The sequence below is a fragment of the Hydractinia symbiolongicarpus genome, chromosome 5 (genome assembly GCF_029227915.1).
Source record: "Hydractinia symbiolongicarpus strain clone_291-10 chromosome 5, HSymV2.1, whole genome shotgun sequence".
Classification (NCBI taxonomy): domain Eukaryota; kingdom Metazoa; phylum Cnidaria; class Hydrozoa; order Anthoathecata; family Hydractiniidae; genus Hydractinia; species Hydractinia symbiolongicarpus.
In genome coordinates, this window is record NC_079879.1 from 7,956,291 (window position 1) to 7,978,208 (window position 21,918).

The following is a 21,918-nucleotide window of genomic DNA, read 5'->3' on the forward strand; positions in this document are numbered from 1 at the left end:
CCCTCTAAACACGAAAAATGATTCTTTGGTTATTTTTATTTATGTTTTTGCTATTTGTTTGTTCCTTAATACAGTCTAATACAGTCCTTAGTATTTCTTTTTAGACTAAAATAATATTATATATACAAAATGTAGCACTCTTTCAAATAATGCGGTGTGAATTTTGTAACGAAGTGTTTGAAAATACAGATTTGCTGCAGGAACATCAAGCTCTTACTTGTCCAGCAGTGCATGATGGACAACGTCGGGAAGAACCAGGTATATGACTTTAATACTGTTTAATGCCTTTGCTTTTTTATTTAATACTTTCAAACATATTCCAGTTAACACCTTTATTATTCTGAAACACATAGTTTCTATTTTTGTGATTTACTATTTTTTATGCTTTGTTTGTTTTAGAAAATGCCACAGTGAAATTTAAATGGCTCGTTGATAGAGTAGTGGAGCCAATAAGCATTTATCTAATTTGCTCTGACATGGTGTGTATGTTTTTTGTTTATGTACAGAAATAGTCTAATTTACATAAGAAAGAACAATTAAGACAATTGTATCATGAAGGTTGTCCTAAAATATATTATTTATGTATTATTCATAAGCCTGTAAAAAAATCCACGGTAATTCAACTATCGCCACTTGCAGGTATCATTTTCGCAATTAGTTAAAAGGCTGAAAAGGGTATTTATATAAGTGCTTTTGAGGAAGTTTTAACATGCTTTGCTATTTTAAGAGTGATTTGTTCTATAATATCGCAAGCAATGTTATCTTAATTCTTGTACAAAATTATATCGAACAAACTTTCAAACCTTTTTTTTTATTTATCTTTAGTTTATACTTAGACCTCTAAACTTCTGTCTGAAATTAATTTATATCTATAAAATAAATCCGAGCACAAGCTTTTGGCCAATATGGAAAATCTTTAAAATAATTTCCTTGTCACTAGCTCCCAAACATAGAAAGATCTGTAGAGATTCATTTACGCTTTGCTTTTATTTCCATTGATGTATGTGGAAACAAATTGTTTTAGGTCGATAACATCGAGTTAAAGAAGAGTAATGCAAGCTACATATCTGATTTCATTTTAATGAACACTGGGAAATATAATGGTCAACTTGTTATTAACAACGAACTTATACCGATAGTTCCTTTTGAAATTGATTTCCTGTCAGAAATGGTGTTTCTTATTGCAGAAAGAGGTATCATAGTTATAAAATGTTGTATGTAATTTCTATTTCTGAAAATCTCTTTATTGGCCATCTAAGATTAAACCTGTGAAGCTAACACTGATCAAATGGGATTCAAGTTTAATCACAATAAAGAAAGTATTATCGTAGAATTAGCTGTTTTGCAGACCTGGATGCATTGACTATCCTATCTTGATCTGCCTAAAAAACATACCACCAAAAATTGTTTTTTAGTTGATTCAACTGTGGAAGATATTACTCCTTTGACATCCCCTCGTCAAAACATTGAGAATTCTCCAAGAGCGGAGATGTCCCCAAGGGTAGAGAGGTCACCAAGTGAAAAAACACCACGTAGACGTGAAACACCCCCTAGAGGTGAAGCCACACCTGAGAGATTTACATCACCAAGAGATCACAGAGGCCCATTTGAGGAAGGTGAGAAATGACAGTTTTGTATTCTTTATTTTTTACTATAGTACTTTTACCATTTCTACCATATTTTCTTTGTTTCTTTTTTTTTAGAATCCCATTTAAGTCCATTACATCAAGAATTGTTAAATCATCAGGTATTTTATACGAAGGATTAGTTCCATGCATAATTTGTTTTCAGTATTAATGGACTTGAAGTTATGTGCCATACTCTGTAATACATAATCAAAAATGAAGATGAATTTATCATGCTTAACGTTAAAGAGTGGTCCACCTTTAAACTATCATTTGAATTAAATTATCATTTAAAATTACTTGTTTGCATTTATTTATATTATTTGGTCGGTTTAGGTTCGACATTCCGACGCAAACTTCGAAGACCTACAGACATCTACAGATAGAAGTGCTCAAGAGACCAGCACCCCAAGATTGAATGGACAAAACAGACAGAGCAATGATGCTGCAAGTCCCCGTAATGATGAGGATCATACGTTAATGCATGTTGATGACTTGGGCAACGACCGTTTGATGTTAGGAGAGCATGCAGCTCGCGAGCATCAGCAGCCGGTGGAAAGCGAGGCTGAAGATGTAATTACTCCCCCTCGTGGGCGTGCACATCAACTTTTAAACAATTCAAATTCTAGTAGCGAATTTTCTCCTCGTGAACGTAATGCTGACAGAGATCCAAGTGTGGCTGATATGCTGCTTGAATTATCAACAACTTATCAGGAAGGCGAAATTTCCAGGCAAACATCGAACCCTATAGAAACAGAAGAATTTGATCACCTTCAAGATCTAGTACCTCTACATTCAGAACCGTCGTTTCAAACTACTACTGCAAACGAGGCTTTGGAGGATGCTTTACAAGATGCCATGCGAGAAACCCCGGCAGGTGAAGAAAATGAGGAAAACGTGCGTAGGGGAGGAGAGCTTAGCGATGCTTTACAGGACACTGGCGATGACAATGCAGCTGCTAATAATGTGGAAGAAAGCGGAGAAGGTTATGTTAGTGATAGCAGCAGCAGCTTAATGACACCTGTGCATGTCCTTACAAATGATGAAGTAGCGCAAGCAAGAGCACTTAATAGAGAAAATTCACGAGAGGGGTCTACTCGTCGCAGATCAGCCCGTTCAAGAAATTTAAGTTTAAGCAATCAAAGAAGTCAGGTATGTTTTAACAACATTCACTTACAGTGAAGTACAGTCAGCTATCTTGCCGTAAGTAATTAATATTTGTATTTTTTAATATCAGGATCGTGCTGGAGATGAAGAAAGTGATTTATCCGAACTACGGGCAAAATGTGATTCTCTAGAATCTGAAATTGAGCGCCTTCAAAAAGTAAAATCATTATTCTTATTGCTAACTTTATTTCTATTTGTCTCTCTTTGGTATTTTAACTAAACCGTTGTTTTGGTTTGTTTAGGAGGAGAAACGATTAAAGGAATTAATGGAAAATTACAAAGAAGTTAAGCAGGAATTGGAAACGAAATGTTGCTCTTATGATGAAGAAATGGAAAGGTTGAAGAAAAGCCTGCGTGATCAGGAAGAAAAGAATAATCAGGTGAGAAAAGTGAAATGGAAATGTCTACGGTCAGGAAATTTAGTAATTGTAAGGAGTTTTTTCAAAGATTGTCAAAATGTTAGGAAAAAGTAGAAATATCAGCAATTTGTTTAATGTGGCGGGAAAATTTTAGGTTCAAATATTTCTTTGTTAGTAAACTATTTCCAGGAAAAACTATTTTAATGTTTTAAAATATTAAAGTTCCAGTTCTCTTTTTCGACAATTAACGTTAAATGTTTACAGTTCGCTGACATAATATGATTGTGTCAAATTGATATTCTTAGGGCAATTCAAGTTTCAAAAAAAAATATTTGTAGCAATCCAAAATAACTGGCAAAACCAGGAAAATGTCAAGAATTGATTACTACAATGCCAGAAAAATGGCAGGGATATCAACAAGAAAAGGAGGTTCATAATTTAAATAAAGCTAAAAAATTAACGACAATTGTTTTCAACACTTCAAGGTGTGAATATTTGCTGCCTAGAAATAGTATGGAGTTTTGGTTTCAGTCTTACAAATAACATATTGGCTGGAATAAAATATTAAATTTGTAATGTGTCTACGTGGCCAGCATGTAATTGTTTAAGACGTCGAATTTTACAAGCAACCAATCACAATTTAGAATTGCATTTAGAATGGAAGTTTAACTTTTAATTTGACAGTGTTGCTAAGATTCTGTAACGTTTTTATATAACATTCTATTGATAATTCTGGCGTGGCATTTAAAAAAGGGTTTATTGTTTTATGTAGGAGCTATCCAAATTTTCACAATTAAATGCAAATGTAGAGGCGGAAAGGGACAACGCCCTGAGGAACTTTCGTCATGTTGAAGGAGAACTTCATACATTGAATCAAAAATATGAAGAACTGCTTGCTAAGGTAGTGCTTCTTCTTTTGTTTTCTAAATTTATTTGTGTGAATTTTTTTACAGTATGTGATGAGGTCCATAAGAGAAAATTGAACGTTGAAATTGAGCAGTTAACGTCTCAACAGAAAAGTCAGTAAAGTATTAGTCGTATGCACCTTTTTCACCGCCTAAATTTTTCTAATATGGTGACTTTTTGCGGACTTATTTTGGAAAAACTTGTTGAGTTTATAATATATAGGATACTTTTTCGTACGTTTCATCACAAGCTGAATTATAATTCTGCAGTTCGCATTAAAAAATGCATGTATTGTCTAAAACCCAGAGTTTAAACTTGGGTGAAAATCAATACGAAGGCATATTTTAGGCACAAAGAAATTTTACAAATTCTCATTTTTATAAAACATTTTAAGTTAAATATAAACCAAAAATATCCAACGTTATTACCGATTTGTTATTTAAATTTGATTTTTTTACAACTGGAATTTCTCATGGTATGTAAGCTTTACTTAAATAAAGCCGTTTTAAAATACAGCCGTTCTAAAATACGGCTGTTTTGTTCTGTGTTTAAAATGAAATCTAAAAATTGTTTTCTTTACTTCTGTCTAACCTTGTTCAATAATTTTTGTTGTTCGGGGCCGTTGTTGAATTTCGTATATACCTAGCAAAGCACTGAAAACAAACAAGCAAATAAACTAAATGCTGTTGTATGTTTTATAAGTTTACAACGTTTCACTTCTTTATAAAACACTTCTCGACCAGCGCCCATGTGAAAAAGTCACAAGATTTAACAAACCCCAGATGCTAATTCGAGTCACTCGCTACACGAAAACATAATTAATAATATTTTCGTTGTTGTTAGAAAGACCAAGGTCAGGTTAGGGAGCTGAAAAGAGAAAATGAAAGCAAGAATGATCAGATTGTAGAGCTGTATGCGAAATGTGAATCATTTGAAATGGAAGTGGTGAGACTCAAAAATGAAAATGTCTTACTAAAGAAGGTACTGTTATATTTTTAAAAAAAAATGACGTATTTGTTCTTTGTTGCCTCGTAGTAGAGGAGTTGGAATAAACGGGGATGATAGTGAAACTGACGAGTTAGTCTTTAGATTTGGATGCTCTTCCCCTTTGTCGTTGCATTGTTTTCGCGGGAAACTCACTCATTTTAATAAGCATCCACTCTTTGATTAAGCCCAGGGAGTATAATCGAATTTGTTAAAATTTAATCAGTAAAAAAACAGACATGTTTTATTGAGGTGTAAAAAGGGTAAAAAGGATTAGTTCTAAACAGTACGAAAATAATAAGTTCTGGGTATTTTTTATTTTCGGATTCTATTCGATTTAGCGTAAACAAGACGAGGGAAGTCCAAGAATTAGTGATATGAAGTTAAAATTTCAAGAGCTCGACAGAGAAAATAAACGGCTGTTGTCTGAATGCCAAAGTTTCGAAGCTGCTCAAAAGTTGCACGAAGAAGATGTGAACAAGGAACGGGAACTGCTAGAAAAAAGAGTAGGTTTTATAAGAGAATCTTTAACACCATAAACAAGAGTTTCGGATTTCTCCAGACTCCGGGGTTACATACGTATTCGTCATGCGCAATTTTAACCAGCAAAATGTTATGGGATCGTACGGTTTGTCTATCGCGAAAGATACTTTGTAGTGGTATTGGAAAAAACGACAATTTGACTCTTCGTTAGATATATTAATCGCTGCAGAAAATTGTCGTCAATAAAAATTCCTATTTTTTTTCTCTTAGATAAAAACACTGGAGATAGAAAATACGGACTTGCGTATAAAGACGTCTTCTGAACGAGTTCTGTCAAACCATTTCACCGATTTTCATGATTCTACCAGCAAAAAAAACATTGAGAAACTTAAAAAAGAAAACCATGCATTGAAGGAGAAGTTGCAAAACATCCGCCATGAAACAGAAGTTACTGCAAGCCTACAGAATGGAGAAATTAGCCGTTCCCGTTCTGAAGAAAATAGACACGAACCACATATCTTATCTCCGCGTCACTCAGCGTCAAAATCAAGAAATTCCGAAACCTACTCGTACAGACATTTGCCAAGTACGCCCATCCTTCCTAACCGACGTGATTGCACGCGTCACAGTAATGACGTTGAATATGACGGCGATGAGAAAGTCGGCGATTATAACAGTAGTTATTACTTGCGATCGTCACGACACTCAAACCCTTATCCTGCACTGGATGACACATCACCAAGCGATTATGGCATGTCGCATATATCTGACGCAGTCGATGTTGCGCGAAGACACAATCGAACAGATTATGCGTGGGATAATATTCACGTTAATGATATACTACGTGATCATGCTACACCGTCCTCTCAGAAGAAATCGCACTTACAACGCACTCGATCGTTGAAAGATGGTAAGCAGTTATATTTATAGAGAGAAGAACGGCCATAACCTATTTTCTTCTTTGGTATTTAACTTTTATGTTTTTAATTAGGTGTAGATGCAATTGACTTTAGCGTTAATCGTCCACTCGAAAATTCTCGTTTCGAAAATTCTCGTTACCATCCAAAATCTCGCTCGCTTGATCTTGGTTTGGAGGATGTTGGTTATAAGGAGGGTATGTTGAGTTTCTTATCTTCATTATTTTTTTTTTAAAACAACCCAAAGAGAGTAAATGTCGTGTGATTCCTGTTATTGTTATATGCGAAAAAAGGGGAGTTTTTCTCCTTGGCTTTCACATTCAACACTGTGATGCATTCATCTCTTCAGATACTTCATGTTCATTGATTTTACTTGCACTATACTTTTCTCTCTTAGAATCTTCCTATACACGTCGAAAATACGATAGCTTAACAAGTGTTCCATTCTGTCCGACCACGTCACGAGATCTTAGAGTGGGCATGAAAGTCAGTGTGAACAGAGCCTGTGGAAAGTTGTCACGTGGTATTGTAAAGTGGATTGGGACATTGCCGTATCGCTCTGGAGATTATATCGGTATTGAATTGGAAAGTGAAAGTAGGTATCGTGTTGCTAGATGTATGGTAATGGTGTGGACATTAGCCGTAGTGTTTTTATAGTCAAAAATATTACAATTCGTCAGACAAGCCTTGATTATAAAATATAGTGCATAGTATTGAAATTAAAAACGTTAGTAAAAAATTAGTTGCAATCAAAATGACCAACAATGATTATATTTATTAAACAATATATTTAATAAATATAATCATTGTTGGTCATTTTGATTGCAATATTACATGGAACCACAATGTTTCTGACTTATTCATTAAAAAATTAGTTATTAAAATTATTACAAATTGGTTGTTAAAAATTAAAGGTTGTAGCATACAACAAATAAATTCTTTTTCAGCATGAAATCGGATTTCAAAGCTTTATTTGCGTTTGTGTTGTTACAACTTGACTTCCAATATTTCCAGAAAACAGGATCAACAGCAAAACATGATTTTCTTTTTCGCAGGCAAACGAGGAATGTTTTTTTAGGATATCTTCTCATTTATTTCAGGTGGTAGACATAATGGATATTTTGAAGGTGTACAGTACTTTAAATGGTAAGTGAGAACAGTAAATTTCTGCGATTTTAATTTTTCTAATTTCACAAACTTCCCGCAAGATAATATGGCCAATTCCAGTCTTAGTTTGATTTTGCGGAATTAAATTACGTGAAATCGACCTAAATTCGCCAAAATAATTCCGCAAAAATATCTCGTGGCAAAAATTTCTTGCTTAAAGATGATCGAGCTAATTACTATTTATCCCTTAATACTTCTTATTTTTTCAGCAAGCCGTATCGTGGCGTATTTGTTAAATTTCCGAAGGTTATCATGGCTTGGAAATAATTACTTCCATTGGTATGTTATACAAAAAATCTGGAGAAGTTTCAAATGGAAATTAGTATGTCGAGATTTGAATTTGAAGTGGCAATTTTCAGATTAATTTTCAAAAAGTAATATGATGGACAGATTTTTTAATCGTGTAAATAGTGCTTAGATATTAATAGTGTATATATTTATCCAGACATGTACCGTGTTGTAAAAGGTACCTATTGTCCCCTTTGATCTTCTCATTTTTCGATGGCTTATCAAATATTGTTGCTAAAATATTCGTCTTCTTCTTATTTATTTATTTTTTTAAGTCAACTCGCAAAAATTGAACTCAATTTTCAGCAAACCTTAATTTATATATATGTAAATATAGGTTTAATTTGTTTGTTTTAAGTTATTTTTTATCAATCTTCGTGTAAATGTAATGTATTCAAAATTTATCCTTCTTCTCTGATGTTTTATGTGATATTTGAATATATATGATGTTCAAAATGCTGCTTTTGATAAGCAGAAATATCAGTAACGCGTGTTTGAAAAAGTATTCGATTCATTCAAATCATTTAACAAACAAAAATATCAGTCCGCATGTTGGTGAGATGGTCAAGGAATAGGATAAAAACGTTTAATGCCCGAGAAAGACAGATCGCTTTATCTTTTATAACTTTTTTGTGATTTCGTACTTCATTCTACAAATTAAGTTCCTAAAATTGCACTTTTAAGAATTGCAAATTTTCTTCGATCGAGGCATTTAGGCAGGGAACTTATATTTTTGAAGCTGATACAGCGATTTAGTAAAATTTTCCGGTTGGTGTTTTTGATTTCGCTATAATTAAGTGTTTTAGCCTTGACAGAATCAACTGCGGGTTTTAAAAAAACTGGAAAACAAGAAAATTAATTTAAATTCCCACGGTGAAAAATTTTTGTTCGAATTATAGAGGGATTCGAATTATAGAAAGTCTCTGTAATTCGAACTTTCAGCTTCAGAGGGTGAAAATTCAAATTACAGAGAGAATTACGTTATTTCAAAACCAAAGAAGTTTCATTCAATCTTTATTTTCATAGTTTACATAAAAAAGAGACTATTTAAAAAAATGTGCCTGCGCCGGGCATGTTACCGGATACACAGATAAAAGTCGATGTCGACCAATTCCTCTGCTGACAATTCAACGTTTATACTTTTCGCCAGCTTTATCTCTGCGTGTTGTCTCTTGGCCATTTTCAATCGAGAAGTGAAAAAATGTAGAAAAATCAACGTTTTTTTCTGAAAAATAACGGAAGACAATTTTTGAATTTTAGAAAAAACATTCGAATTTGTCAAAGTCTGTGTACACTCTAAAATTCGAATAAGGGAGAGAATCGTGCTGAAGGGACCAAAAAACTGTTTGAATTGTAGACAGTTTTTTTTATGAGTTTCTTAGGGAAAATTGACGGTGACTGAGCACTCGAATTTATAAATATTTGAATTAGATTAGTATTACTCGCTAAGATAAATTAGACAGCAATTAATATGTCTGAATTTTTGGCCAATTATAACGTATATACATATCAACAATAACAAGAATATATACAAAAAATAATAATGAGCCGTATCAAGTGAAGGCGCTTATTCAACGAGGGTGCTCATTGATATTTATATTCCAAAAGTATTTTTTAGTTGGATTTCTTTGACGCCTTGCGTAAACGTTGAAAGTTATGAAGAATAAAGTTCATTTTCATCGTTGCTGTTGTCATTCTTAAAATATACTCGTTTATCCGATCTTCTTTTCCATGTATACCATCAGCACTAGATAATAAACAAGACAAACTTAGCGAAACACGGAAAAAGAATGTTGACATTCGACTAATGACACATTTCACATATTGCAGAGTGCGACTCGTGTATAGTACATTCCTTTTTTTAAGAAATTAGGCTCCTGATAGCTGAGGGTAAAGTTTGGCTCAAAGTCCAAGCAATTGACCATTTAGAAGGTTTAGTAGCTAAGGCTTAGGACAGAATAAAGACCAACTTGTAAACAGTTTTTTAGAAGAATGAACTCTGGGAATATAACTGCAACTAAAATTACTCAGCAGTATTGAAGCACAAATTAAAACGTTGCCTTTAGTAGTTGAAGCTTAAAAAAAAGAAACTTGGAATTGCTTATAAAAAAAGTAATCTCGTAAAGCAAGAAAAAACCGAATGGTTTGGTTCCAACGTCAGAACAGTTTCGTTAAAATCCATAAAAAAATACCTCGTCATGGAGCGGTCAGACGTATTATCAGCATCGCAAAGTCGCACAGAACTATCGGAACCTAAAACACAACAGAGCTACACCGTAAAATCAAGATCAATTTTGTCAAACTTCTTAACTTCTACTGTCGAGATTTTAAAAACAAAAAACGCATAAACGTGATAAATTACAGACAAAACCCGAAGCGTTTTGTTGTTACGTTATGGCGCAAAGCCTCCCAAGAAATATGAAAACTTTGTTCCACAAAACATGCAAAGATGTAAAACATTTTTAATTCTTAACTTGAAATATGCTACTTTGACATTTCATTGCTGATATATTTGGGCATATCTCAAGAAATTTTTGGAGCTCTTCGTACTAACTGTTTCCTTAACATTATCACAAAGTATCAGGGTAATACCGTAAACCTCGGATGTGATATGATGACTGTAATTTACTGACGAGATATGAAAAAAGTGCAACTTCCTTGATTATGAAATTTTCGCCCAGAGTCGCCGCGCGAACAACTTAAGAGAATAACATTTATAGTTTATGGTCCTTTTTTTCCACACAAAATTAATCATAAGTCAAAAATTATCAATAATCATAAAATTAGTGTTGATTGGCGTAAATACAAGATTGAGCGTCAATCAGGCGTTTAAAACCATCTGTTTATAGAAACAAGAGTTAACTTTTAAAAGACGTTCAACATAATTAGGCGTATATTGTATATACAGTTGCCTCTCGATAAGTTGAACTTTCAAGGGACAGACAAAAATAGCTCCACTTTTAGCGACAGTTCCACTTATCCAAAGTTTTTTCAAGAGCATTTAATTTTGTCAAAATAAACGCAGTTTTGGGAAGAAAATTTAAAGCCCTAAAAATACAAGTGCAAAAGGTTCTAGAAAGGGTAAAATAAGACACAGCGAGTGCAATTAGAGTTATTTTTATATAGTCACTTAGAACGGAACTTAAGGACTTTTTTTGTCTCGCATTGTTGAAAAATTAGCTGCAATAATGTTTCACCGCGCACGTGTTAGATTAAAAAAATATGCGAGTTAATGGTAAAACAAAACACATTCAAACGTTGGTATTCCGGAATAATAAGGAGTAATTTGCCTCCAAGGGACCAGAAAAATAGTTTTAATTAGCGAATGTTCCACTTGTCCCGGGTTTCACTTATCCGAAGAAAAAGTTTGATAAGGCAAATCCAAGGGTGCGGGGAAAATGACTCCACGTAGTAAAACTTCCTCTTATCAGGGGTTTCACATATCAAGCGGCAACCTGTAAGACGTGCAGGAAAATTAAATGTGCGCTAAGTAATTGATTTTTATGATTTAGAAGGTCTTTACGACTCTTATTCCCACACGACATACAGAGCACAGCATTCGAAAATCGAACGTTATACCAAGCAATGCTAAGTCTTCTTTTTCGTAAACACAAATGTTTTATAAAATGGAAACGAATTGTGATAGTCCGAATCATCCTACACATCCAGATAGTGGAATAGTACTTGGCGGGGTGACAAATTTGAAATCAAAAAGCGCAGAAAATGTAACACATGGAAAACCAAACAAAGAATTTCCGACATCCTCCAGTAGTAGTTACGAATCGACAGTTTTACGTTGGGTGAAGGAGGACAAAGAATGTAAGGACAATAAGGCAGGTATCGACTTTGAAGACTATTCTATATTGATGTACGAAACCCAAGATGCTTTCAATCACATGCGAAATGTAAGGTTCAAACTTAAAAATTGTGAAGACCAACTTCGCGCAAAAACACGCCAATATGAAAAAATCGTAACAGAGAAAAAAAAGTTGCAAAAACAAATTGAGACATTGAACGATTCTTCCGACAGAAAAAATGAGTCGCAGTTGCAGCAACGCTTACAGGAAGTGAGTGACAGAAACAAATACTTGGAAGAGAAAAATGAGGAACTGGAGAAGCAGAGTGCCAAGTATGAAAAACAGTTAGATTGCCTACATGTCTTGAAGGAGACACGCGACAAGAGCGTCACTGATGAATTGGGGGATATTAAAAATGACTCTGAACGATGCGATATAAATATTGCAGATAATAAATTTCAAAGTGAGGAAAATTATGCGAAGTCGAAAGATATCAAAGAAAACGATGAAAACACGACATTGCAACACGAAAACCAAGCAGAAGATATAGGTAAGGTGTTGAAATTCTTCCTTGCGGTACCGTTCGAATAGAATATTTAAAACGTATGGTCGAAATTCGTTGAAATAATACTGATCAGATGTCCCCTTTATTTCTAACGCTGAAACGCAAATCCCGCGGTGGGAATAATATAGTAAATATGGTGCATGCATTTTGTACAAAAAACATGCCAGGATTATAAAAATATTGAGAAAGGAGCATCAACAGGGGTCAGGCTTTTAAAGTTACAAATATTCTTTAAATGCAAAAAATTTCCAGGCTGAAACACAAAAAGAAAGTTTCTTATCATTCGCGAAAAGTAAACAGTTCTTTAATTTTTTACCCCAAAGTAAAGAAGAGTGTAATTTTAATCATGCGTAAAAAACATCTAACGGTGTCGCAAAAACCTTATCAAACGTATCCAAAGGGGAAAAATTATTTTCGAGCTTATCCGAATTCAGTAAAATTTTATCCTTGTATGAGAAAAGTTTTAAAAGTAAATTTGATTTCACTTTATGACGTTTACAATAGGTGATGAACATTCCAATTACAGTACCTCTAAACGTGAAGATCTCAAACAGACATTAAAAACGATGGAAACGTTAAAGAACAAGAACGATTTTTCCGTTCAACACCTCGCTTCTTCATGTCACAAGCTGATTCAACAAAACACCAAAATGTTGAGAGGCATATGTGAAGAAAACCAAGTTACAGTGAATAAACTGGAAAGTTGGATTGACAGTTACATGGTCCTTAAACGCACAACGGAGGAGAGTGCTGAGAGTTACGAAAGAGAAATACAAAAATCGTTAAATATCGAGAAGGAGTACAAAGCCCAAATCGCGAACTTATGTCAAATGATATCGCGCTTAAATCAAGAAGCAAGTGAAGCAAGGAACCAGAATGAAAGGTACAAAAACAGCTTCGAGCTAGTGTTTTCTAATTTAAAGAAGTTAGACGAACGGTTTGAGCTGATTACGGAATTAGCAAACGAAAAGGTCTCGGCAGCAGAATGCAAATTACGTGATCTTGTCACAAAGTTTGATCTTATTTCTGCTAGTCCGACAGCTAAAAAGAAGAATAACTCGAGGAGACTTTCAAAAGGTTTATTTCGTTTGAAACGAAGATTGAGCGAATCGAATGAGAGCTTGCATACCACCTAAAAGAAGCAGTTTTTTTTCCAGAAAACCTACCTAAAGGGAAGAAATTTTCGAGAGATTTAAAAATTAAATTCTGACAAATAATTTTAATTTTCTAAATTCGCGAAATTAAATTCCTGCGAAAATTTCTTTCCTAAGAAGAATGGCATCATAATTCTTTGCACGCTTAAATTATTTTTTAAAAGAAAGTTTAAAGATTAATATAAAGCAAAGAAACATTAATTTTTCACTGTCTTTTTCTTACAATTTCGCTCGAATAGCTTGAATACAAGAACCGCGTTGAATGCAGAAATAAAAAAGACCGAGAAAAGTATCCATATTGTCGATAAATGTTCTTCAATCCTAATTTACCAACATAAATCTTGGACTTGAATCTATTGTTAACGCGTGAGAATTCGCACTATTCAGCCAGTTTATGTGTAAACTTTCATGCCACCAAAGTTTATACTAAAACCCTACCCCACTTACATTAAGTTCTTACTAAGGATAGCTGGTAAGCTTTCCATGTGAACGCCATTTTTTAAGATTTTTATAATAAAACAATTACTTATGCGAATCTCTCCGCTAATTTTGTTTAAACATATTTCACGGAGTTTTTTATTCGCGAATGAAAAGGTTTCACAATTCTCGCAAAAAATCAGTTTTGTATATCAACAATTTCGTAAGTTTATTTTATTTTAGGTTTATTTATGGAGATAACGTAGCCTTTGAAGTTGCTAAAAATTTTCTAGTAATTTCGCGAAAATTAATTAATTAATTAATTAATTAAGATATTAACGAGAGCATCTTTGTATCTTCGAAATGAACTCAACTAGTAAAAATAGAAGTTCTTTTGAAAAATTAACCTCACCATTCTCATTCAGCTGCGTTTGATACAAATTGTAGCTGCACTGGTCTTGCGAAAAATATTCACTGGAGAACTGAAAAAGAAAGGAATCATTTGAAATTGAAGTGACTGTTTAGCAACAATCTTAGCCTCAAGTGTATGATACATGAGATCTAAGCAATTTCCATATACACACAAAACAACTTCGTTCCCAGGACAATTTTTCGCTTAGATGATATTTAAGACGGTGCGCTAGAATATCAAAAAAGGTTGCATAAAAGAAAAGATGTAGATACTTTCTTATATAGATAGATGTGCATATTTTACATGGATAGCCTCACAAATATCGAGGGATTTACCTTGTCTATTATTTCCAGAAGGGGTTATATTTTAGATGGTGAATCCTAGAGTATTTAATGCTCATTTTGAGCTACGCAGACCCAATTAGGGTCCGCGCTCTCTAGACAACTTCCTGCAACATCCAACAGTCCACACATTGTGCCATCCCCCCAATTTCCCTCACATGGCTTGGGTTAACCCGGGGCTATGGTGACATTCACTCATCCATATTGAATCGCCACCAAACATGCAAAAATATTACATGTAACTCTTTAATTCAATTTATTTCACGTCAGGAAAAAAGTGTCGACGTGACATGTCATTTACCTACTTTACGTCAACAAAATTGTTTTTAACGTTGTTAATTTATATTTTGTATCGCGATTGCACGCCCAATACGGGAACAACAGTTAACATACGAGACGAAATATAAGTAAAAACTTGGTACATTTAATTGTTAACACGTTGCTACTCGCCTCTGCATTTGGCGAGTGTCGACGCGTATTACATAAAATATCACATAAAGGTGTTATCTGAACATTGCATCTACTTCTATTTCCTTTGATTTCATAAAATCAAACTGCATTCGTGTAAGCTTTCTGCCATGTTATTTTAAAAATTTACACGGACTGTAAATTTATATCTAACAACTAAGGAAAATCTGTAATTTTATTTTGTCTTTTAAAATCTATAAAAATTTTTGAGAAAAAATTCAAAAAATTTAATTCTCGTTAATGATTATCGTGCACGTAGGAGAATAGAAAAAAAAATCCACTGTTACCTCCTCTCACACGGCATATTCGCATAGCCTGTAAATATCAAACATGAATACAGTAGACGTCCTTTAATTCGAACACGCTAGGGATTAAATTATTTGATCGAATTAACGAATGTTCAGATTATCGGCAATTTAGAAAAAACAAATAACTTTATTACAACTTTGCTGCACCTTTTAAAAAAAATTTTAACGTTCTTTGCTTGGTGATGGGCAAGGCCTCCATATTACTTGTAAATTTCATTTTAATGGAAATACCAGTCTAATTAATAAATTAAAAGAAATTTTGCCACCATTGATGCAATAAAAATGAAAAGGTTTTTTTTTTATTTTCTCATTAGATTTTATTTATCGATACACAAAAGTTCAAATTAACGAGCATAATGTAGTCTTGGGACTAAAAAATTGTTAGAATTAGCGAAATGGACGAATTAGCGGAGTTCGAATTAGCAGCTCTAAATATAAGACTTTATTAAAGCAAATTCAAGAGAATTGGCAATTTGTTCGAAATAACGGAAAGTTCGAATTAAGCGGCATTCGAATTAACGGACGTCTACTGTAGGTAAAAAAAAACTTGTAATACCGGAATTAATTTTCGCGAATTAAACACATTTCGATAATCTGCTTAATTTACAATTAAACAAATTTTGCAATCTGATGGAAACCGAGAAAGTCGTGGGTGGTAAAACAAAATTTATTTTTGATTTATTAAGTGCATAAAATTAAAAATTAATACTTCAGACAATAAATTTTGCGAAATGGAGACAAAAAGCAAAATTTGCAAAACAATATTCCGCAAAAATTATTCCATTTTGGGAGCCTAGTGAAAGATCTGTTTAAAATTTTTCAATTGAAAGGAGACATATTTTTACCATTCTTACCATCTCCTCATTTTGGCATTGTATTCCCTCCTCCTCTTCTGCATTTATTCCAAGCAGATATTCACAATTTAATCTCTGCTCATGAAAAATATAGTAGAGTCGGTCACGAAAGGTGGAGAGTTCGGTCTCAATTTTCTCTTTGGCATCGTTTTCTAAAAGAAAGTACCAATTTTCAGCGTAGATTAAAATTTCTTATTTAAAAGTAAGGGTACACGAGGGACATTTGCATGCGTGCGCTATGCAACATGTCCCATACCATACGCATGAAAAAGTTTTTCGTGGCGCCACTTCTATTTGCTGCAGAATGTTCTTATGGAAAACTTTAATTTAAATGTTCTTAAATGCTTTTTTTATGTTAAAGTGCGATTCACTTGTGGTAGCAGGAATAAGCAGAAAAATGGTAGCTATTGGTCTTACTTTTGCCAGACGATGAAGAAGAAGAACAACATGCTTGATGGCTTCTTTTTTGTTTTTATTTTTAAAATTATTAGTGGCTTAAAGGTAAATTTTAACATCACGCTAGGCAACTTTGACAACTTGAAAACTTTCAAATCGAAATTTTGCATTTTAGGAACTGTTTCTTACAGAAAAACAATGATTCTGAGACATACTGTAGAAAATCTGTACAAGAAAAATGAAATAAATTTTCTGAGAATAATTTTTTTGGCTTTGAAGTATTCAAATCTTCCTAGTCACAAGACTAAAGCAGTTTTTCGTTCTAAAATATGTAAATTTTTAAGAGTAGATAGGAAATTGTTATTGTGGTGGGAATCTATTAGAATAATAGAAAGTTACACAATGCCAATTAGGAAAAGCATATGTACAAGATATAACCAATGGTTACAATACACCAGTTAGATTTTGTAAAATAACGAAAATAGAATAGCCAGCTCACCCATAACATTTAGGGACTCCAGGGTATTCTGGACTATTGTGTCTGAAGCTTCAGCAAGCAACCAGTTACATCCATCACTAGGGACAGTTTGATTATCCATATCAACAAATCAGCAAAGCTCTTTTTCTAAACAACCAAGAATTAATCATAATTTTCGCTGCAGTTAACATTGAAATAACACAATGAGGTGAATATTTATATACAAATACAAAATTCTGAAACAAATATATAAACATTTACAAAGCATGGTTTGCACAATTTGAATGCAGTGAAATGAAATTGTGTCAACAGTAATGATGTTTTTTCCTTATTCCAAGTTGAGCATAAATTTTTCATTTGGATTTCATGTTAACCAAACAGTTATTGGACAGTCAAGATGTTTTTGTCCCCACTGAGAATAAAGACAAGAGCCTGAAAAATAGAAGATTCAAGGAATGTGCTGAGAGTTAAGGCAAGAAAATAAAATGTGATTCTAAGTTCTAAAGCTTTTAGGTACAAAAATAGTAATTCATTTCATAATTACATAATATAGTTTAAACTTAAACATAACATAACAGGATGAAACAAAATATCCAAAGTTGATTTTTTTCATTGGTCAATTTCAAAGACATTCTACATGCAATTGAAATCAATTTTCCATTTCTCATTTGATATAAATAAATTTCTTCGATTTCTTTATGTTCAGCACATGCTAAAATTGGTTTTTTGGTGTCGTTTTCAAAGCTTTGGATATCGTCAGCATCTTCAATAACAGCAGCATCTGCAAGCTTTTTTAATAAAAATTTTGGTGTAAATTTTGCTGTTTGTTCACCTGTACTGATAAGAACAGGATCTTGCATTGGAAAATGGCCTTCCAATGTATCCCTGAGTAAGCCAAAACATGTATTTTGATAGTAAAAAATTCCCTCTGTATGTTGCAAACAGTTTTGTCTCCAAAGCAACTTTATGAGTAATTTCAATATCAATTGCACAATTTTCAGGTATCAGAAGTTTGGTTTCTCTCTGAATATATTCTTTGACACAGAGGTCATTAATGCCAAAGTCAATTCCTAAATAATAAATAATTTAGTAAAGTTTTTATGTCAAATAAACAATAACAAAAAAAAACACAAACAAAAATGTGTTCGACATTTTCTTTTTTAGCTTTCAGCTCAAATACGAGCCATGACCACAATAATTATAAATTTTAGCAGAGTCTTGTCAATTGAGTTAAAAGGTCGGTTGTATGAGGCCTGTGTAAGAGGTGTTATGTTGTACGGTAGAGAGACATGGGTAGTGAAGCAGGAATATCTTGACCGTTTAGAAAGGAATGATATGAGAAAGGTTAGGTGGATGTGTAACACCAGTCTGAGAGACAGAAAGAGTTCAAATGAGCTAAGAAGCAAGCTAAGTATCCGTAGAATTAAAGATGTTATCCAGATAAGAAGATAGAATTGGCTGGGGCACTTGGAAAGAATGGAGGGGGATAATTGGGTAAGAAAGTGTAGAGACTTAATAGTTCCTGGGGCAAAGCCCAGAGGCGGATCGAGAAAGACTTGGCAGGAGGTTATAAGGACAGACTTGATAGAGAGGAAGTTGAGTTTAGATCTAACACAGTCTAAATCAGATTGGAAGAGGGTCATTAATATACCCCGTCCAACCCATGCTAGCATGGAAAACGAACGTTAAGCCGAGAATGATGAAAGTGTTAAATTTGTAAAAGCTATCAAAAATTCCCATAAAATTATAAGTTAAATAAATATAATGGTGCTGATGTTAAAGTTCTATAGAGTGGAGTTTTGTCTTTAAAAATAATAAAAAGTCTTTCTTACAATTCTAAAATATTATCATGAATATCAGATGTTAAGACCCTAAAATTGTTGTCGTCAGTTTAGTGTGATGTCATGGATAAGTGCTCATTACATGCCGAAGGATGTTGAGTGGTAACTATCTTAACAGTGAGATGTGATACACCTAAATGTTCACAGGTTACCCTCAAGTGCCATATAATTTTATCAACATAAAAGGTATTGCAGCCACTACATGAATATTTGTAAACGACACCAAAAAGCAAGACCTGGGAAGTTTTTCCTTAAACCAAACCATGGTGGAGAATCTCAAAGAAGACCTAAAAAACACCTGTAATAAACAACAAAGTAAATGTTTATGGAAACGTTTCTTAAAGGCGGTTTTCTAATCAACGAATGTGGTCGAATGGATTAATAGCGTTTTTATTAAAATTGGTTTTCACTAAAATTTGAACATGCCTCGATCGATGCTGATCCATTTATATTTATTAATACAATAACACAAATTTGATATAAGATAATGATATTAAGCATGTACTTAGAATTTCATGACAAATTTGATCGAATTTGACCACCAGGGCAATGTCAATTGACAAAGATAATGCAATGTCCCATTTTTGTTAACACCAATGCAATCAACATCAATTGATTCCACCACATTCGTTTGAGTGAAAACTAGCCTTCAGACATGTACAAAGCCTGCAGCAAAACAGAACCTGTGTAACGCAAGATAATAAGAAACTTTTTTTTGGAAAATCAAAACTAGATGAGGTAACGGACAGCGTGGTATTTTTATTTCCAGTCTTTTTACACATACCTCAACAAAACTAACATTTTTGGATAAAATATTTTTAAGAAATTTTATCTCAACATGGAATCTAAAAAAATATTAGCAGATACAAAAATATGGAATAATAAAGAATATACTAAATTAGTGTATATATACCACTAAACGTTGGCTTTCTATAAACAGTCATTTATTCTAGCTAATCTATTTTAACATCTAGGAATAAAAAAAATTAATTTCTTTCCTCTCAAACGTCAAATTAATATATAAATAATTTATAAAAGACTCCACTTGCTTAACTGATGAGAACAGTGTGAAATTATCATCTACCTAGTGTTGATATATAGGTGGACAGCCTTCAAAGGTGAAAAAGAAAATGTTGAACACATTTTGTTTTTTTGTTTATTAATAAATAATGAACAAGACGTCTTTAAGACGTTTTAAGATGTCTTTTTTAAATCTTCTGTTAGAAAGCACTATTAAGATGTCTTTAATGCATCTTCTTAAAAACGTTTTTCAAAAGACATCTTTTAAACGTTTTTTGAAAGTAAATAAATTCGACTCTTGTAGAATACGCATTTTAGATGTCTTTTAGAAGATCTTTAAAAGAGGTCTTTGAAAGGCATCTAAAAGTTATCAAAAATATATCTTTTCAAAGACGTCTTTCTCTTCTTGCTATAATGCATCTAAAACGTGATAAGTTCATAGGTAGAATTCGTAATACAGAATATTTAATAATCAGAATTTGTAAATATGAAAATGAATGATTTAATTGTGTAGTGTTTATTATAAATAATATTTTATTAATTTATTTCCAGATACATTTGCTTACTGTAATTGTAAAATATATTTATTTTACAAAGTGTCAATATGAATTTGATATAAAAAGTTCAAAATATTTTAATCGCAAAATATTTGTCATCTTTGGTATCGTTATTTCTGCAATTTATTAAAAATGTACTTTTCAACGTTAATGTACAAAAACGTCTTAAATTTATTTTATAAAATGCCTATTTTTTCTAAAAAGGTTAAATACAAAAAACAATAAAAACCAAGGAAGACGTCTTATAGATAGATAAAAAGTTGCATTAAAGATGCATTTTAGTCGCTGCTACCTTTGTAAAAGGTCTAAAAGACGTCTTTAAAAAGACGTGTTGTAAAAAGATTTCTTAAAAACCTCTAAAAGATGTCTAAAAGAGATCTTTTGAAATGCATCTTTAAAAAGACCTCTTTTAGACGCTTAAAAAGATGCATTATAGATGGAGAAATCAGGCTAAAAAGACGTCTTTAAAGAGTTCTTTGTGTCGGCAAGGAACAGTTAAATTTATAATTAATGTTAATTATAATCCAATAAGCAAATTATTTTAAATAAAAAATAACAAAAAATGACCTGTTCCGAAAAAAGCATAGCTAAGCAAAGCTTGAGCTTCCAAAAACTCCTCAAACATAATTTTATTTTCTCCTTTCATTTCAGTCTTGTTGTCCTTTAAGCATTGCATAAAAAAGCAATGTTGTTTACGATCAAATTTCTGACAGCGTTGAGAACAATAACTCGAAATACGACAATCCCCACATTTTGTTGAGGCTGGTTTTTTGCAATGTGCACACACATCAATTGCCAGGAAACCTTTTGTATTCTTGGAACTCATTTTACAACTAAACATGGAGGATAGCAATGATATGAAAAAGTACATTTATCACACTAAATATATATATATGTTGATTTTACACCCCTACTTTGAAAACTAAAAAATCTTATTTTTTTCAACATGTAATTTTGAAATCTTTTTACTGGATCTTAATTTAAATGCAAAATACTCCAACTATGAAAGAGTATTATTGTAGACAAACAAATTTTGTCAATCCTGTCATTTGCGAAATTAAATTCTCTTGCAATTAATTTTTTAAAACCTTGTTTTTAGTAAAATCTGGGTCTAAAAATTTATTTGAAACTAGAAAACATAACATAACATTACCATACAAGACAACGGATCAGAAACCGACTTTCGTTTTGGTGTTGTTGTTGCCCTGTTTAGCATCTCTCTCTGTGTACCGCGGGTTTACATTTCCCGCTTTTTGTCACTTTAAATTTTGAAGATTAAAGGTCACTTTCTGAAATAATAGTAATGCAACAGGATACATTTATTTATCAAATATAACCTTCTTACAGATTTTTAATCCATTATAATAATTATAAAGTGGGCTTTTTATATCCAACTACTGTCATCTTCCTTTTA

General features: G+C 32.8%; 2 protein-coding genes across 8 annotated transcripts; one reads left to right on the forward strand and one right to left on the reverse strand.

Moving 5' to 3' along the window:
* The first annotated feature begins 81 nt into the window (after window positions 1-81).
* On the forward strand, window positions 82-9,575 carry LOC130644540 (protein Daple-like). The gene is made up of 16 exons (XM_057450187.1): window positions 82-258; window positions 400-479; window positions 1,025-1,193; window positions 1,416-1,616; window positions 1,704-1,747; window positions 1,962-2,777; window positions 2,863-2,949; window positions 3,035-3,172; window positions 3,924-4,052; window positions 4,901-5,038; window positions 5,383-5,547; window positions 5,795-6,434; window positions 6,516-6,638; window positions 6,839-7,036; window positions 7,542-7,587; window positions 7,818-9,575. The coding sequence occupies exons 1-16, from the start codon at window positions 150-152 to the stop codon at window positions 7,873-7,875; spliced, it is 3,141 nt and encodes a 1,046-aa protein (XP_057306170.1). The 5' UTR covers window positions 82-149; the 3' UTR covers window positions 7,876-9,575.
* On the reverse strand, window positions 9,363-21,901 carry LOC130644549 (uncharacterized). 7 transcript variants are annotated; one of them, XM_057450201.1, is made up of 8 exons: window positions 21,658-21,755; window positions 21,072-21,337; window positions 17,348-18,156; window positions 17,108-17,233; window positions 16,213-16,364; window positions 14,242-14,311; window positions 10,089-10,149; window positions 9,363-9,643 (listed from the first exon to the last, which is right to left on the reverse strand). In XM_057450201.1, exons 4-8 carry the CDS (start codon window positions 17,205-17,207, stop codon window positions 9,511-9,513), a joined length of 516 nt encoding a protein of 171 aa, XP_057306184.1. In that variant the 5' UTR covers window positions 17,208-17,233; window positions 17,348-18,156; window positions 21,072-21,337; window positions 21,658-21,755; the 3' UTR covers window positions 9,363-9,510. The 7 variants fall into 7 exon arrangements, with proteins under 7 accessions (XP_057306184.1, XP_057306185.1, XP_057306186.1 ...); XM_057450202.1 differs by having other exon boundaries at window positions 21,663-21,691; XM_057450203.1 differs by lacking the exon at window positions 21,072-21,337 and having other exon boundaries at window positions 21,658-21,678.
* Window positions 21,902-21,918: the final 17 nt, after the last annotated feature.